The sequence below is a fragment of the Lepisma saccharinum genome, chromosome 8 (assembly GCF_977018435.1).
Source record: "Lepisma saccharinum chromosome 8, izLepSacc3.1, whole genome shotgun sequence".
NCBI lineage: Eukaryota > Metazoa > Arthropoda > Insecta > Zygentoma > Lepismatidae > Lepisma > Lepisma saccharinum.
The window spans coordinates 54,816,424-54,835,799 of NC_139236.1; the positions used below are offsets into that span (position 1 = coordinate 54,816,424).

Here is a 19,376-nt window from a genome sequence, read left to right on the forward strand (position 1 = left end):
CTCTGAATTCATTACATTAGACATAGTAAAAATGAAAGAGGACAAAAAACATACAGTCAACTCTCGATACAATGACCTTTCACAGTTCCTGGGAAAAGGGTCGTTATTGGAATTTGCACTAATTATCAGCTTAAACGGAGCTCAAATGGACACAAAGATTCCTTAGAGACGGTAATACAATTTATCCTGGTAGTTATACAACCTGTTATGCACAGGATGCATGTTGTGAGAAGGAAAATAGAACATGAAAACGTTTTCACACAAAAAAATTAAAATAATGTTATTTTCTTTTAATTGTGCACAGTCGTTGCTGTTCCACGAAATTCTTACAATTCTAGTTCATGAGAAACCCGTTTGCACTGAGACCTATGGAAAGGAAAACAATCTCTTGTTTATTGCAAGCGAAACTCGAAGAATCTTGACACCAGTCACACTGGCTCCAGCAAAAGTCGGGAGATATTTGGCACAATGGACATTGTTTTTTGGGTCTACTACAGCATTGTCTGTTACAAGATTAACTGGTAAGATAAGATCTCTCAGGAGACACACAAAATAAAAAAAAAATAAAACTGGACTGTAAATTTCGTTCTGGTTCAGCTTTGTAAAATACATCGTAAAAAAAGTCACGTTTTCTTTGCTTTAACCAACTTCATATTCATCCCCTCCCCCATTTTAGGGAGCAGTCCAAACTCTTCCTCAACATGAATTGTAATCAGGGTGGTATTTGTAGGGGGGATGGGGTATTTCCCCACCTCTGGGTACTTGTGTCCCCCCTCTGCTTGATAAATTTTATCTGTGGGGGGGGGAAATGTTATATGGCATAAAGTCATTATCTCATGCTGTCCCTAGACAGTCAGTAGAATTTCCCCCACTGGAAATTTCTTAAATACCACACTGATTGTAATCCAGCCTGAAAAAGGAAGTTCGAAGAACAGGTGGCGGAAGAGATAATCCTCGGCATTTTAAATATAACACAACTCTCGAAGACTGAACTTTTATCAGCAGGGCGAAGAAGAAAAATATGACCCTTGTTTTACGTTTTACCATGCAACAGACAACGGAATAATAATAAAAAAAAAAGGACCTGAATTCTGCAATTATCACATTGCCGTGCACACCAGTGGCGGAGAATGAGCTGGGAAGGGGAGGGGTCACTTTTTTTACATGTCCTATGTTTTTTGTTTGTTTTCAAGAATCTATCCAGAACTAGTTGCTACATTTTAGATGTCAAAGGAAAGGAAGAGGGGTCCACTTCCACCCTCGCCTGTAATCACCCCATGTGCAAACACGAGCAAGAAAATTGTGGCTGAAACAATCGGCAAGGCTCATCCCCCCCCCCTCCTAATCCCACACATTGCTGACATAAAAAGAGGGAGAAGTCACTCTGCCAACGGAACACTTTTTTAGCAAATATTATATGACATCAGTACACTTAGGAAAACGTATGAAGTGGGAAACGGGAGTTATGATGCACGTAAGATTGAAGTAAACTTTTGCGGAAACCTGGATGACAAAGCATTAAGCAGGTTGATGATCTTTAGTTGGCGTATGTGGCTTTCATTATATGTAACAGTTTCGCTTTTTTATGAAGTGTTACAGGGAACAAAGAACACGTTTTGAATGAAAGTGGTTACCAGAAGTTGTTGGCTACTACAAGTCCAGCAGTCATTTCAGCCGGTCCCCCCCCCCCACCCCCACCCAGTTCCCCAAGTTGTCAGCAGCTCTTAGGACAAGGAATCAAGTCAAGTTCGATTTAAAATAACATCCAAGCACATTCGATCTCCTCTTCTCGCGTATCCAATAGCAAGCGATATCACAATAGGAAAACAAGCCTGGCACCTTGGGTAGTGGTCACGGGGTGCAGGGTAACATTGACATGCTTGGGGGAGGGGAGGGAAGAGGTCAAGTGCTATTGGATATCACTCAAGCGTGGTGTGGTGGTGTCTATTTTTAGATCAGACACACTTGCGAGCTGTAGAGTGCTTGTGAAGGGAATGAGTGTGATTAAAATGAGTGCAAAAAAATGCATTTTTTGGCCGATTTCCTTTAATTTTTCATGGTTCCTGGGAAAAGGGTCATTACTTCGAGAGGGTAGTTTTATCTGGGGTCGTAGAAATGAGAGCCGATTGTAGTCTCTTTCTGCAAGGTTCCCACATGAGGGAGAGAGAAATGTGTATATTTTAAGAACGCTTGAAGACATATCTAACTTAAATTGATGTCACTACTTCTAATTATTTCCAAATGATAACTACTGGTAACATAACAGTTTATTATTAAAATGTAAGGGGGCTTAACACGAAGACTTGAGAATCCTATGTATACAATGTTACAAATGGCTATGACATAGTTATTATTAAAGAAAGTGGCCGCTGTGGCTCAGTCGGTAACGTGTCTGACTACCATGCTCAAGGTCCCGGGTTTGACCCCCGGCTGGTTCAAATCCGGGAGCTTTTCTAACATTGGAAGCGGCCCTGGCACCCACCCAGCATCGAATGACATGGGTACCTGGGGGAAACCCTGGGGGGTAAAGGCAGTCAGGGGCATGGTGCTGATCACATCACCCCCACTCATGACCGGATCAAGACAGTGTGGGGCGTTACCCCCACACCCCCTATACGTCTTCATGGCATGGTGCTAAGCACAGGGGAGCACTTTACCTTTTTTTATTATTAAAGAAACCTGGTTACATGAGAGTGTTTTTAGTAATGAGTTGTTTAGTGATAATTACAAAATAAATCGTCACGATAAGAAAGACTGAAATAGAGGAGTTGGAGTAATAATAGCAGTGAGGCAAAGCATTACATTCAGGAATGTTATTTTAGATGATAATTTCGATGTCTTGGGTGTAAGAATGAATTTGCAAAATAAGGTATACTATATAGAGGCTGTGTACTTTACCTCTTCCTCAACAATTGATAGTTATATGCATTTTTATAATGTGTTTGAAAATTATAAAGAATTCCATAATGCCAACAATACTACTATTGGTGATTTTAATCTGCCACAAATCTCGGATTCGAGTTACAATCTGCCGGACCCTGTGGCGGAGTGGTTAGCACATCATGCTGCGATGCCAAGGATCCCAGGTTCAAATCCTGATCTGGCATAGTTGTTTGTGAATGTCCATTCATCAATTTTTCATCATTTCATCATTCATCCCCATCTTCGCAAATTAGCCAAGAGGCACAAAACGTGAAGTAACATAAACTAAATCAATCAATCCATCAAGTTACAATCTGCAAGTAGGTGGACCGTGCTAGAGGGCCCTTGATAACTTTTTGAGTCTACATGGCTTACGCTCATTAAACAACATATAAAATCATAATAATAGAACACTGGATTTAATCTTAGTTAACGTGTATGATAATGCTACTATTAACAGAGAAAAACTCCCTTTTGTTAAGGAGGATGCACACCACCCAGCATTAGTAATGATTCTACATTTTGCACAATCAACAAATATTAGAGAAAGTAACCCAGTCAGATCACTGAATTTTAGAAAGGCAAACTTTCTTGGAATCTACGAAATGTTACGTGATGTAAACTGGGCACCTATTAGTAGTATGGATAATGTGGATGATGCTGTAAGGTACTTTAATGACAATATTAATTTGATATTTAATCTTACAGTATCAATGAAGAAAATCTACGCAAATAACAAATATCCTTGTTGGTTTACCAGAGAAGTTATTGAGAGACTTAAAGAACGACATGGGATAAGAACAGAATGAGACACAATAACGACAGTACAATTAAATATAAGGATACTCGTAAAACAAGTAAAAACACTCATAAGTAAGGCATATAATATATACCTAAAAGAAAATTACTTTGGAATTATGAAAAAAACCAGAAAAGGTAGAAATACTTATTCAAACCAAAGTATAGTCGATAACTTTGCCTGTAACTTTAAATCTGTCTATTCTGTATGCCCAGTCCCGATTAGCCTTTCTGTGCATGAAGTGGACTTAAAACAACAATTCAATTCAATTCAAACCCTACTAAACTGCATATTTTGTATATTTAGAGAAATACATTTTTAACTTTTAGAAAACTGTGACAGTGTTTAAATTTCTCATCTGTGTGAGACCAACAACTTACCTTTATCACTTTGTCATACACATCCATTGCTCGGACCCACTGACACAGACCCTCAGCAGCACTTGAAGCTTTAGCTACAATCTTAGGATCAAAGTCCTTGTTTGTAATATACTCCTTTCTAATTTTATCTATGTTAGCTGCTGGTATATTGTCTTTTTCAAAATCCCTCAACTCCTGCAGGAAATTCATGTTTCCCAACATTTTCAAGCTTGGAGCCCAGTAATCATCTACCTGCAAATTGACAAAAAAAATGTGTGAGCACATTCAGCACTTGAAGAAGAAAATGTTATCTGGAGGGATGTTTAGATAAGCCTTGGGGTTAACTGGGGGAAGTTTGGGGATGCTCTTATGTTTTAATGACACAATAAGACGGGTGGGGGATGCTTTGCAAAAATGTTGCTATCTTGGATGACAATATCCCCCTGCAGGCCCCCTCCCTTTTACTTAGAGCACTGTTTATATTAAAGAAATTGTACATAAGTAAAAAAACAGCTGTAAGAATTGTGAGTAGACGTAGTAGGAAGGAGTGACAGGGCACACTCTACATTGTTTTTATGTTGAATTTTAACCCTTTTAACCCAATTTACCTTCTTCCCATGTTTTAAACTTTAACTATTCTTATCTCCTGAGGAAACCACATGATGTGGTGATATGACAGTAAGTACATGCCAAAACTGGATTTCAGGTACTTAGTGAAATGTGCATTAGCTAAATGTAGTTAGTACATCAGCTAAAACTGTCTACACAATAATTATTCTTAATTGTCTTTCTTCCTGCGAAAAATAATGCAAAAAACAAACAAACTGAAACATACATACAATTATTAAATAAATAAAGCAATTTTTAAAAAATGCTCTCTCAGATTAGTTTTTGAGAATTACATTTTGACATGGCTTATCTTAAAGCAATTTTTTTTCACATTCAAGCAATTCTTTTCATATAGTTTATAATAGGAATGAAACAGATCAATTGACACTCTATCAATGCAGTCATATTGATATCGGTTGATAAAATTATTCATAATTTTACAAATCTAATTAATTCATAAAGAGTATAATTTAGTGTAAATCTCCACTAAATTTTTGTTTTTATGAATACGAGGGCTGCTGGAAAAGTTTCTGCAATCAATATGAAAAAAGACATGTGAAATTATGGGAATGGCTTTATTGTTTTTCAAAGTATTCACCCTTAAGATCGATACACTTTTGCATATGCTCAAACCAATTTTGAAAGCATTTTTCCACTGAAATGTTGATACCTCAGAAACCGCTGTTTGGAATGCATCAACAGCTGCTTCAGGTGACACAAATCACTCACCACACATCTTACTTTTCATGTGTGGGAACAAAAAGAGTCATTAGGTGATAAATCGGGTGAGTATGGACAATGAGTCATTAATTCAATATTTTTACTGGACAAAAATCAACAGTTTGGTGTGCTGAGTGGGAACTGGCATTGTCGTGGAGAAGAATAATGCGATGATTTGGGTTTGTTTTACGCAATTCATTGATGACCTCTGGCAAACAAATTGTTGTATACCACTCAGCATTTACAGTCCTTCGATCTTCTAAAGCTATTGTTGCCACATGTCTGGTATAACTGAAGAAACAAGCAATCATTTGCTTGGCAGCACTCCTCGAATGAACAACTTTTGATGGTTTCGGCTCACTTTGAAACACCCAAACAGTGGATTACTGTTTAGTTTTGGGTTCGTATGAATAAATCCAAGTTTCGTCCCCTGTAACGATTTTGACTTGCCTCGGTTGGATTTTTTGATCGTTTCTTTACACCAATTTACACGAGCCTGTTTTTGAGCTTCGGTCAAGTTGTGTGGGATCCAACAGCTTGAAAGTTTCTGTATGTTCAGATGACCATGCAAAATTGTATGTATTGCTTTCATGTCAATGTTCAAGGATGCCTGAATCTCACTGTATGTCACATGCTGATCTCTCTCAATCATTTCACACACAGCATCGACATTACTGTCAACAACAGACGTGGATGGACGACCTTCACGAAATTCATCACTGAGAAATGTGCGACCACACTGGAATTCGGAAAACCAATTGTACACAGTCCTATTGGATGGTGCTTCATCCCCAAAAGCCAAATGAAGTTGCTTGATGCATTGTTTCGATGTTAAACTACATTTAAAATCATAAAAAAATCATTGTCCGAAAGTGTTCATGAGAAATTTCCATTTCTCACACGAAACTACTTCTTCAAACTGCTATGAAAAATAAATGAATAGGCTTAAACAAACAATCAAATATAATTTAAACATAAAAGGTCTATTCTTTCAATTTTTATAATAGCGGAACACTAGCGCCACTGTTGATGGTAGTTTGCAGAAACATTTCCAGCAGTCCTCGTATAAACAAATAATCAGTCATGATTTTTGTAAAATCTACATACACAGTTCTTTTCAAAAGCAAAACCCACTGCAATCACCTAGTTGTAAACATTAAATAAAGAGATTCAGAAACTATTCATACTCTTCAATAGTAGAATTAGTAGAATTTTAGTTATCAGTATCATTGCATTTTATATTGGTAATTTATTGGTATCAGGCAAAAATTCATATCTGTTTATATATAGTTTATAATCAACATTGAGAAATTAATCAAATTTACCAAGAAAAACCAGTTGTAAAAGATGAAAAATCTTATTTGTCTTTTACAGAAACAGAATTGACTATGAAGTTGTGCTGAAATCAACATTGTTCAGAGGGTAAAGAATCTGCATGTACTGTCAAGAATTTAGGATCAATACCTGATAGTCGTAATTTTCAACTTTTAAAAATATTTCCTTCTTTGAAGATTTTATGTAACGATTTGAATTTTTCTTATTTCATTAACTTTCTTGCCACTTTTCACTACTTTCAGTGATAAACATGAATAATGATAAGATGAAATTGATGAAGGGAAATTCACAACCAGTAATGTTAGTCTGGGAGTCCAACCTGTAATATTTTATGATGAGTCAACCCATTCAATGTGTTCAGCTTCCTTGGGGCAGTATTTGTTTTCTTTTTTGAAAGTAAATAAACATAAACATGATGCCTACCATTCTTCCTGTTGCTGTATCTAAAACCCTAGTTGCTTTTATTCCCCTGATCACACAAACAGCTGCCAATACCAGCTTCACTACAGCAGGAGGGTTCTTCATAGATTTAACAAATGTAATATCTTGTGGTTTCAAAGTATTCAAAGCTCTTAAGGCATCTGCAACAATAGAAACACAAATTAAAGGTTACTGAAGTTACATGTTACCTTTTTAATTAATATTACAAATTGTCTGCATTTTAATATATTTTTTTAAGATTTATACATCTCTATTAAACTAAACTATAGTTATGAAGTGATATATATAAACAGGGTGTGGCAAAACTCTTTCAACAACACTTGGGTGCTGGTAGATATCACAAAAACAAGTAACTTTTGCCTATAAAGTTTACCTCAAAAACGCTTAGTTTCTGCACTATAAGCGCTTAAAATCTATCCTGTACGTATGTAACCCAACACAGCAAATGCTTGCTGTGACATAACTACCAGGGGAATGTGGCAGGGTTACCACTAGCATTCCTCGTTAAGAGAGACGACTTGAAAACAACTACTTGGTAGTCTTGCCTGAGCAGAATCCAAAGCATTAATGATACTTGCGATGTTGTAAGAAGCATTGACAGTATTTATAAACTGACCAAGACAAATAATGGGCAGACTGAAATTCAAGATTACTCATTCTAGAGTATCTCCATAATTGATTGATTTATTTGGTTATTTTAATTTGCTTTTCTGCCACCTTTGACTAATCGCGAAGATGAGGATGATATGATGAAATAACAAATGACACCAACGTCTAGGCCAGGATTTAAACCCGACACACCTGGCGCCATAGCGAGCTGTGCTAATCACATCACCACAGAGTGTTTTGTGTATAATGCAATATCAACAATCACAAGGAACATGTGAGATAGGGGAAATCCACGAACATTTTGCGCATAGCCACGTGGCTGCATAAAATGAACGATCAGATACGTAGAGACAGAAATCCATCTCAATCGAATAGTGGGATACCCATCCATCATCACCAGTACTCTCAATAGCTTGGAGAGGCTACAGGAAGCATGGGATTGTGTGTTTTTATGCCAACAAATTAGGTTTCCCCCAAGAAATAGAGCTATTATAGTTCAAAAGTGTGTGTGTAACAAAGGGGCTACTAAAACGTGCTTGTGTCCATACCAAAGATGAGTTCCAGATATTGTAAGTAGAATGTTATAAAAGTGCTGTGAGTGTAAACATGTACATAAATGTTTGTTTTTGCCTGTGATAATTCAAGATGCTTGTCCTAAGGCCAAATGGCCAATAAATTTGTCATTCCAACGAGTTGTATCTAATTTCATCCCTGAATGTGAAACACTGCGAGAGCTCCACTAGTAACCATTTAAATTTTAGGCTGAAAGTTCCTATAGATACCAACAAGTCTTCTTCCTAACACTCGCTGTTACTGGGAACACCACACATCGCACATGGGAGATGTGTGGCTTAGGGAGATATATTTCTAGGTTCACTTGTACCCTTCTGGCTATTGAAGATAAGTAGATAACCAAACCAACTTCAAAACCTAGAAGTATAGCTCCCAACCCCATTGTAAAACTCAGGACCCTTGGCGTCGTAGCACACTGTGCTAACCACTCCACCATGGAGGTCGGCAGAAGAAAAAGGGCTCAAGGAATTTTAGCTCATGGCTTTAAAGTTCGACTCCCACTCACTGTATAGCATCAAGATCACATGAAGCAAAATTATACCTCTGCAACAGGAAGCACAGGTGATCATGGTGCGACTCCAAACAAAAACAATATTTTCAGCATGGAAATTACCATTGAGTGTACGGAATAGCTGCCATGCCACTGATATAAATACAAGTGGAGTGCTTTTCATTTTTTTTTTTTACTTCTTCAGAGGTAAATATGTTCAGTTGCTTGTAGCACTAGGTGCACTTTTTCTTCCTTTGGGGCGGGGAGGGAGGAGGATAGTACATTCATTGATACTTGGCAAATAGATTTGCCTGGCTGAAACACTTATACCTGAATCAAAATTGTTTCAGGACATATGCAGTTGCCAGATATTTTTTCAACCATACCTATATTGTTCTTGCGACATTGGTGATACCTTATGACTATGAATGCAACTTCAAAACCACAGACAAAAATTCTTTGCGCACAGTAAGTACATACATATATCAATATATCAGAAATGAGTTGAAAAAGAATAAAGTATCATTTCATTGATTTGTTTAAAGTTAGCTGCCAAATAAACATGAGGATGCCTTTTTTCTTTTAAAAAAAAAAGCTTTCAGCTACATAAATATTTGTTGACTAATTTTACATTACTACCTTCTCTTTTTAAAGAAATTGGGAACTGTCTTACTTGCACAGCTGGTTGTTACTAAGACAGTTGCCTTTGGTAACTTTGATCCAGCTGAATATATTGTTATCGCCTAATAAACTTTTAAATAGAAAAACTAAAATAATTTTATTTTACCAATTGCCAACATCTTGACAAAAAAAAAAAAAGAGTAGAAATGGGAAAGAATACTTACCTTCTAGGTAAGGAAGTGCTTCAGCTAAATCTATTTCACACTCAGTTTTCAATGCTTGTGTTATTGCCGCTTGTTCATCTGCCACTACTTTATCTTTTTTTACAATAGCAGAAATAGTTTCAACTTCTTTCTTTTCTTTTTCAATTGTTAAGATCATACGATCAGTTATTGCTGCTGCTTCAATTAGTCTAGGTTTTAAAGCAGACAATTCCTTCTGCATTTCTGCAATCTTAAAACAAATAATTACATAGCATTACCATACACAATGCAGAAGCAAAATACATTTTCAAATATGAATATTAGGAAGGGGTTAAAAGCTTTATATCGGTATGCCATATTTCAATTAAACAGGATCAATTTCAATCAATGAAGCTACTAAAAATGAACAACACCCCATTCTTATTTTTCCTCTTCATAAAATGTAGCCTAAGACATTTATTTGTGTAAAAAATAATAGAGTAATTGAAACACATAAATGGAAACTTTGGACATTTCAGTACAATGTTTTTTTAAAATAACTTTTAACAATTTGGCATCTTCATAAATAAATTTCTCCCTGCTGAAAATTCAGTCTACTGTCTTCAGTAGATCCATATGCGTTTTGAAACAAAGTTATAAAAATGTTAATCAGGAGGAATGAAATGTTATATTTACAGTCACCATGCTAAGATAAACATACTCCATACCATATTAAAAATAATACTGAAGAAATATTTTCACTTGTTTCACTACTGTACATGTACTGTAGCTATACATTAGACCTGCTAAAGATACTCAGTAGAAAACCATTAGATTTCATTAGACTTCCAAGAACACAGTAGATAACAGTAGATTTTGTCCTTTGTAAACAGTTGAAACAGTTCCTTTCAGAAAAACTTTTCAAACCCCTCAAAACAATTTTGTATATTGTTATTCAGGATTTATTTTAAAATGCTGTAAGTTAACACCAGCCATAGAGTTGAAAATATGTTTACAAGAAATGGATGAAAGAACTGATTCATTCCTGACAAACTCAAAATGAGCCTAATCAGTCACAATGACCGTGGGTACACCTTTATTCGCACGCACACACAGATACATACATACATACATACATTTGCATATGTACATTACTCTAACAATTATGGAAAATGTACATCTAGCTAAATAAATATCTAAGATTTCAACCTATCTAGAAGAAATAAATGAAGAAACATTATAAAGAAAATCCTACCTGTCCGGCAGCAAATAAAAGTTGATCTAAGCCTCCTAAATATCTATTTTTAGCAGCCATTACTTCGTTCTGCTTTTTCTCCATTATATCTTTAAAACAAGCAATAAGTTCAAGGAATGATGTGGGTGTAATATATATGTGCCTTCCCGTGGTAGCCAATAACTTCTCCGATAAATTGCTGGAAGTGAATATAGTTATTAGTGGAGACATGTATATACCTATCTGTTTTAGAATGTGATATTATACACTGTAAATTTCACTTTAGGTGACCATGATATTTAGATTTATCTTATCTTACATCACTTTCCTGCTTTTTTTGGCTAATCATAATGATGAAGTAGAATGGAAATTAGATTAAATTGCATAAGGCAGGGGTTCCCAAACTTTTTCGTTTTATGGCACCTTTAGTGTTTCAAGATTTTTCCGCAGTGCCCAAATCAGAATATAGGTCTATCTAACACTTGCAATGCTCAGTTAGTGTATTTGGGGTGCTTGTCTTAAGTTAAGAAGTAGACACATATTTCAAATTCAGAAACGTCTTATATGTTAAAAGTACTAAATAAGCACATATTTGGAACATTTCACGGTGCCCCTGTAAGCCAGCCACGGTACCGTGGTACACACTTTGGGAGCCACTGGCATAAGGGATGCTCACAAACCAGGTCAGGACTCAAACCAGGAACCCATGGTGACAAAACCTCAAATTGACCACATAAAGAACTTGGCCATCAAACACAAATTTGAAACAGATGGTAGAATCATCATCACCAAACAAACCATTCCACATTTTTGTTTATGGACAAAATTAGTTAAATAAATACACAATACAAAATATAAAACTGAGCCAATGAAGTTGTCTTAACACAGGTTGTACCTTATATAAAAAAAAAATCAGGGTGTTTTAACCAATATAGTAGATGGTGAATACAAAAATGCAGTTACATGACCAGAATTCATGAAAAGGGATACCTTGATTGATTGAATGAATTAGGTTATATTACGTTGTTCTTCTGCCACTTTTGACTAATTGCAACGATGAGGATGAGCGAGTGATATGATGAAATTGACAAAGGGACACTCAAAAGAACATCCATGCTCAAGCCAGGATTCAAATCTGGGACCCCTGGCATCATACCATGCTGTGCTAACCATTCTACCACAGAGGTCGGCTCAAGTTTGGTAGATTTCACTATGGTCCAGAAGGCATCTATCTTTTCCAAGGTTTGCATCTAGTTTTTCATTTCTTTCAGATGGGGATGGTGAAGATCATGAGTAACGTCTGCAGAGACCAAACTTTTCATAACTCCACAAAGAAAAGGGTGAACATCTGGACAGAAAACTTTCAGATCCAATCCATTCAAATTACCCCTTAGATCCTGTAGGCCTCTTACCAACTGGCACTCTTTTCTATAGGTGATGCACATGCGTATTCAGCAAAAGTATTTAACTGTAAAAAATGATTTGGTTTCAATGAACCAAATGATGGACTGTTTCTTACTGAAATGAGGCTATTCGCGTTCAAGGTCACCCAGAAACTTTTGATGTGCTTCTTCCTAATTCTAGTCATAAAAAAATTTTACGTTGCTAGACACTTTTGAACAAACAATATTCTGATACCTAGTTACTGAATTAATACGTATTTCTAAAATCAGATCACTCTCTTGTATACACCTTATACATACAGGGTGATTCTAAACGTAGGGTACAAATGAAAACCACAGATACCTCCCATGAAATAGAGACGAAAGTGCCCCTTCCACTTTGCCGAGAGATGTCTCCCTGGGGAGCTAGACAACGCCGAAAATGTGTGAAAATAAAGTTCACACCGCTGTACAGCCAGTACCAGTGAAGATAGAAAGCCGGAATAAAAGAAGTCAAAAGGAACACCAAAGTCGCCCATCCGAAAAACACCAGGCGGCAGCTGCGCAAAGCATGCGCTTGGGGTTCCACAAAGGAAATAGGAGTGTCCCACAAGACAAGTGAAGGGAAAGGGCAGTGATCGAGAATGGTAGGAACAAAAGAAGCAATGAAGCATGAAGTAACAATTGCACAGCGGGAAACCAACACCATGACTGAAGCAGTGCAGTCGAGAAAAATAGTGCAGGGTTGCAGAACCACGGGAGGATGACGTAAGACGAAGAAACACACCGAGAATGCAAGGAAAGTGGTCCGTGACACCTTTCTATCTTCACTGGTACTGGCTGTACAGCGGTGTGAAGTTCATTTTCACATGTTTTCTAGCTACTCACGGAGGCATCTCTCAGCAAAGTGGAAGGGGCACTTTTGTCTCTATTTCATGGGAGATATCTGTGGTTTTCATTTGTACCCTACCTTTAGAATCACCCCGTATACTGTATTTTCTCTGGGATAATTTACCAAAATGTACCCATAACACTGAAACACTGGTTACTATTTAGTGAAAGTGAATATGGAGTTTTCTCTTTGTGAGAGATGACACCTTGAGTCAAGATATTTTTGCAGAAATACTAAAAATGAAATAACAATAATTAATATAATTACCATGCAGTTACGTGGAAGTATTTGCAAGCATCCACAGCCAATGGTTTGATTCTGTCATCAATGTTTATCTCTTCCATGAACTTTTGTGCAATCTTTTCTAGGGCATCTTCAGGCCAAGCCTTAAAATTAAAAAATACACATGGATCTTTTTGCCAAGTTATACATTTATGATCTGAAGAATGTACGGACAAAGTACAGAACATATATTAGGCTGAGCCAATGCCAATTCTGATGTATCGGTATGGGCTGATACTTTTGTCATCAGGAAGTTTAAGTTGGAATTTATTAACCTAAACCAGCAGATACTTTTTTGGAATTTTCGATCACAAAAATGCTACACTTTCGCAGTGTCTATAAGTATCCTGGAAATTATGCAAAATTCAAAGTGTCTATTTATATTGCACCAGAATTGTGTGAAAAAGTGGATTTTGGATCACACAACAGGTATTTCAATATTCTGATGTAATTCCTGAATATTTTGAAACAAAGCATGTCAAAAAGTTTGCATGATTAAATAATCCCTTTAGTTGAGAACTACAGTCTGTGATTCGATTTCTTAACGCTAAAGGTCACAATGCTGCCGAAATTCACCAAGAATTGTGTGAAGTATATGGTTCGAATGTAATGAGTGAAGGAAAAGTATGGCAATAGTGTCCTGTGAATGGTTCCCTTGAATGGGAGCTCTGATCACTCTCCATATAGTCCGGACCTTACACCTAGTGACTATGACATCTTCCTGCACATCAAGAAGTGGTTTGCAGCTTGACAATTTGAAGAAACTGAGGTGTTGAAAATGACAGTCTTGGATTGGCTGAACTTCCAAGTGGCAAACTTCTATGCAGAGGGTATAAAAAAACTTGTTCAACAGTACCAAAATTGCTTGAAAAAGAATGGTGACTATGTTGAGAAATGAAGTAGATACGAGGTCTGACAATTAAGTTCGCGAACATGCCACCATTTAGCGCTGAAGGCAGCACTATACAGGCTGCTCTGTAACAACATTTTGTAACCTTGGTATTTCAGTGCCTCACAGCAGTGTTCACGTTGATGCATGGCGGATTTGTGCTGAGTGGCATGCATTGTTGTTTGTGATTGTATGTGTGTGTGCTGTCGTGAAAAGAGCTGAGCTGGAATTAGAGCAACGAAAAAACATCAAATTTCTGGTGAAACTGGGCAAGAGTGGGAGTGAATTACAGGAAATGTTAGTGCAGGTGCATGGCGAGAATGCCATGAAGAAAACAGCGGTGTACAAATGGATTAAACAATTTTCTGAGGAGAGGGAACAAGTAACTGATGAAGAAAGGGTAGGACATCCAGTAATGAGCCAAACGGATGAAAACATTGCCAAAATGCATCAAATTGTGAGTGCAAATCGGCGACTGACCATGAGATTCATAGCAGACCAAGTGACATTGATATGGAAACTGTGTGGAAAATTTTAACTGAAGACCTTGGCATGCACAAAGTGTGTGCCAAAATGGTCCCAAAGGAGCTCACCGATGAACAAAAGCAAAGGAAGGTTGAACTGTGCACAGACCTGTTGGAGAGGCAGGATGATATTTTGGGCCGAATAATCATAGGTGATGAAAACTGGGTCTTCGTGTATGACCCTGAAACAAAGTGGTCACCTGATTCTCCACAACCAAAAAAGTTCCGTCGATCAAAATAAAAAATAAAAACATTGTTGATAACCTTTCTTGATATCCGAGGGATTGTTCACTATGAATTTGTACCACCAGGACAAACAGTTAACCAAGTGTACTATTTGGGAGTGCTGCAAAGGTTGCGTGAAAAAGTGAGATGCAAACGACCGGAACTTTTCACCAACAACTCATGGCTCGTGCATCACAACAATGTGCCTGTGCACACGGCACAGCCTGTACAGGAGTTTTTGGCCAGGAAACAAATAACTCTGGTAGATCACCTGCCATACTCACCTGACCTTGCCCCCAATGACTTCTCTCTTTACCCGAAGATCAAACAAGTTTTGAAAGGAAGAAGACATTTTGATGACATTGAGGACATTAAGGCTAATACAGCGGCAGCTCTGAAGGTCATTCTAGAAACAGAGTTCCAAAATTGCTTTGAAGGGTGGAGTAGGTACTGTCATCGGTGATTAGCTTCCCAAGGGGAGTACTTTGAAGCTATTCAGCAATAAGCTATGCAGCTTATTTTCTAGGATAGGTTCGTGAAGTTAACTGTCAGACCCCGTATGTACATGTTTGTTACCACTAATACAGTGCTCCTACACTTCCTTCCTTCTTTGATATCATCAATCGGTCCTTATTTTTGAAATGCAACTTGTACATTTATATTAGATGCATGCCACTCCCTCCCCCAAAAGATCTCAAAAGTAATGATATTAAATGATGAGGTGAACATTACACACAATTGGAGCAGAACCAATTAAAACTGTGAATCTTGCCTAATTCCAGGACATTCAGACTTCAGAAAATGTCAACACTTTGTTGATCCATGGAATGGCTGGACACCGGGAAAATACTGGCTCATATTGGCGATTTATTATGAAATAAAACTTTGCAAGAGCAGTACTGATGAATCCCGATACATCAGCACTGGCTCAGTCTTAGTAGTTTATCTATGGATGCAAAGCTTGAGAGCAATCTCATTACATATACTTATTAAGAGGGTAACGATAATTTGAAAACTAAAGGTTTGATATTTTATATTTGATTGCTGATAAATTTTATGGTGTTATTCTACCAGCATTGGTAAAGGTCTTCCTAAAATTAACATAGACAATGGTCAGAACATGTACTTTCTTTGGTTGTTTTAATTTTCAGATTAATCTCAATTCTCCATCAGGGATGGAAAAGTACATACATGGTAACAGCTTAAAACAGAGATAACATTGATTTACAATATGTTAAAATGAATAAGAACTTGTTCCAAGATCATGTTGGTACAGTATGGCCAGAAAAGAATTATACCAAAAGTTACCGACTGTATACAATGTTGCCACTTTCGGTATACTTCTTTTCCGGCCATACTGTAGAAGGGCCATCTATTACCTGGGCCTCCGCAAAGTGACTGATCAGTTGGCAGCTGCCACTTCGTGGAGCTGAAAGTAATGGCTATCCATGCAACTACACAATCTTAGATCAAGTTTATTTTATATCTCTTAACCTATTTAAATATCTTACCATGCCTTGTGCTTAACTCTTCTAGCCCTGATGAAGGTCGAGATTCATGCAAACATTAAGACATGTTGTAACTGTCCTGGAATGGATATTTTTATGGTGCTGACAACATGAGGCATAATATATCAGCTCTTTTAGGAACACCTTAACTGTATATACCACATTTATTCATACATATATCTACATTATTTTTACAGTGCATATTTACAACTCACATTGAATCTAAAATCTCTTCATTGCCACTCAGCTCTTATGTCAGAAGGTCATGACTTCATGCAGTGAACAGAAACAAGAATTTACCTTCACAAGTCTCCTATAACTCATTGAATCTTGATGTTGTGCATGGAATTCATAGTGCAAAACTGCAGAACATACAATACTATACAGTGTTCATCAAATGTCTTGCCCTCTCACATAGGCAACATCTCTCAAATGATGCCTCTGATTATGATGTACATAGAAAGTACATAATAAATTTACTTTTGTTTCTTATGATACAGACTAAAGTCATCACTACAAACAAAAAAAATAGAAAAACATAGTTTAAGTGCAAACTGACACCATTATCTGTCCAGTGATAAAACATCAATGACAAATGCATGCAAGAAATATGTTCTGTCATGTGCCATGCAGAAAGAATTAAATATGTAACTTTCCCACCTCCAATTCATATTCCTTTCCCTCTATTATGAGAGGCTTGTATGCCTACAAAAAATGTAAATCTACATGTAAGAAAACCTCATTTTCTTATATCATGATTTTTATATAAAACTAAATACAACATTTTGGTATCTCCAATTACGTATCTGTTTCTGTTTTCAGAAGTCATTATTTGAAATCATTCATACATGGTATTCAAAATTTATTTCTTCTTATGCATGTTTATACATGTAGTATATATATTATGTAGGGATGGGCCGATATGAAATTTTGATACGATATTCTACCGATTTGATACAAAATTCCAAATCATTCTTGAAGAACCTGAATGGTTCTTTCATCTTAATAAATGTGTGTTTCCAGGTGACAGCAGTGCAAAATAAGTTGCATATTTAGACATTTACTTTTTGAAAAAGTAGGGCATGGAGATTATCCATAAAAATAATAACCAAATGGCAGAATTTTGCACTAAATAATAAGATATTTAGATATATCAGATCGGTAAGATAATCAGCAATTTTACCGATAAATTTATACACCAATATGGCATAGGTCGATACAAATAGAGTACCAATTAATCTGTCCCATCCCTAATAGTATGTATTTGCTGAAACTTTTGGATTTTTCAAGTAAATTTCATTTATAAGTATTGTGTATTTTATTTTACATAAAATGAAGGTATTTGCAATATGTTGTAAACCAATTTGGTTTTGACACATCAGATAAAAAATACAAAGCTTCGAGAGATTTTGAAAAATATGTATAATACAGGAAATTAACATTAAAATGTTTATGTATATATTTCATAGCACAGCTGAGCACATATTGGAGTTTTTGAAGATCCTGATGATTAAAAAAATAATTAAAATAATGTGGTTTCTGCGCGACATTTTATTTTTCTCTACAGTGACACAATATGTCTTTGCAATATGTTAATTTCCATCCTCTTAACAAAGGTAAATTTTGCATTATTATTATTTTTAATTCAATAAAGAAATTGGAAGTACTAGTATGTTTATCAGTGGAGTGTTTTTAATAGATATACTGCATATTGGGAAAAATAAATTATCAACCATGAAGAATGAATTATTTACCTCTCAATTTTCCTCTACTTTTTCACTTCTTGCATTAAATAAACATTGCAAGAAAAACTGCAAAGAGAAGTGCTTATTTTAGATATTTGCCAATGGCAGACTAATCAGTTATGAACTGCATTATGACAAAAGGGTAACAATGAATCTGTAATTTTAGGGAATCACACTTGTGATCTAAAATATTATACATTTTTTGTTCTTTCAGTTGTGTTTCAACAAAATGTTTGTAGAGGTATTAAATTTCCATTGCTGAACAAATGAATTACTTGTGTATTAATTCAATCTTCTGAATAGGTAAACAGGCATCATCATTAAGTGTAGTTATTTCAATAGATCTAAATTATACTTGCAACAGAGAAAGTGTTTAAAATCAAAATACAAAATTCACGCACATGTGCTACTTACATGAAACCAATCAATTGTGCAGCAATTTATTAGGGATGGAAAACTTATCAACCACTTCCTAAACGTGTTGCCTAGTGGACTGAAACATAGGATTATGTGCATGTTGTCTTTGCTTCTATTTATGAAAAATCGGAAAACTGCCAATGGACTGATATCCAAATTTCTATTTCCACCCTGAGCAGCCAAGGTCACCATCTGAAACAGAAGTTTAAAATACATGTCAATATCAATAAATTTTAATGTGTGTGTCTCCTCACCTCCACCCAGCACATTTTGGCAGCAACAGTAAATCTTAAACTTGTATTTCTGTGCAGACACATTGTTGGGTCTAGTCAGAAAAAAACACCATCTCCCATATTAAATTAAATTTGGTAAATTCTTTTTTACAACTAATTTGCTGGAAGAATCACAAGGTAAAAATTGCAAGGTTCTACCATATCATGAAGACATGTACTTGTTGTGGAGGTAAGGCTCCACACATTCTCGATCTCAGTCATAGTGAAGGTCATGCTTCAGCTGCCCATTGGTCTGACGGCAAGTATGTCAATGCAAGATTTTATTAAAATTATTAATATCCAGGTGCATACCCAGTTGGACCACTAACCTGCATTAAACTTGGTG

General features: G+C 36.3%; 1 protein-coding gene across 1 annotated transcript in view; it reads right to left on the minus strand.

Moving 5' to 3' along the window:
* LOC145991787 (dynein axonemal heavy chain 7-like) overlaps positions 1-19,376 on the minus strand; it is a 113,887-nt gene that overhangs the window by 72,172 nt on the left and 22,339 nt on the right. The window contains exons 12-18 of the mRNA XM_083127838.1: positions 18,756-18,950; positions 17,257-17,301; positions 13,436-13,554; positions 10,916-11,093; positions 9,703-9,931; positions 7,168-7,325; positions 4,102-4,332 (exon numbers count right to left, since the gene is read on the minus strand). Of these exons, the coding sequence (XP_082983964.1) occupies positions 4,102-4,332; positions 7,168-7,325; positions 9,703-9,931; positions 10,916-11,093; positions 13,436-13,554; positions 17,257-17,301; positions 18,756-18,950 (1,155 nt within the window). The remainder of the gene's footprint in view (positions 1-4,101; positions 4,333-7,167; positions 7,326-9,702; positions 9,932-10,915; positions 11,094-13,435; positions 13,555-17,256; positions 17,302-18,755; positions 18,951-19,376) is intronic.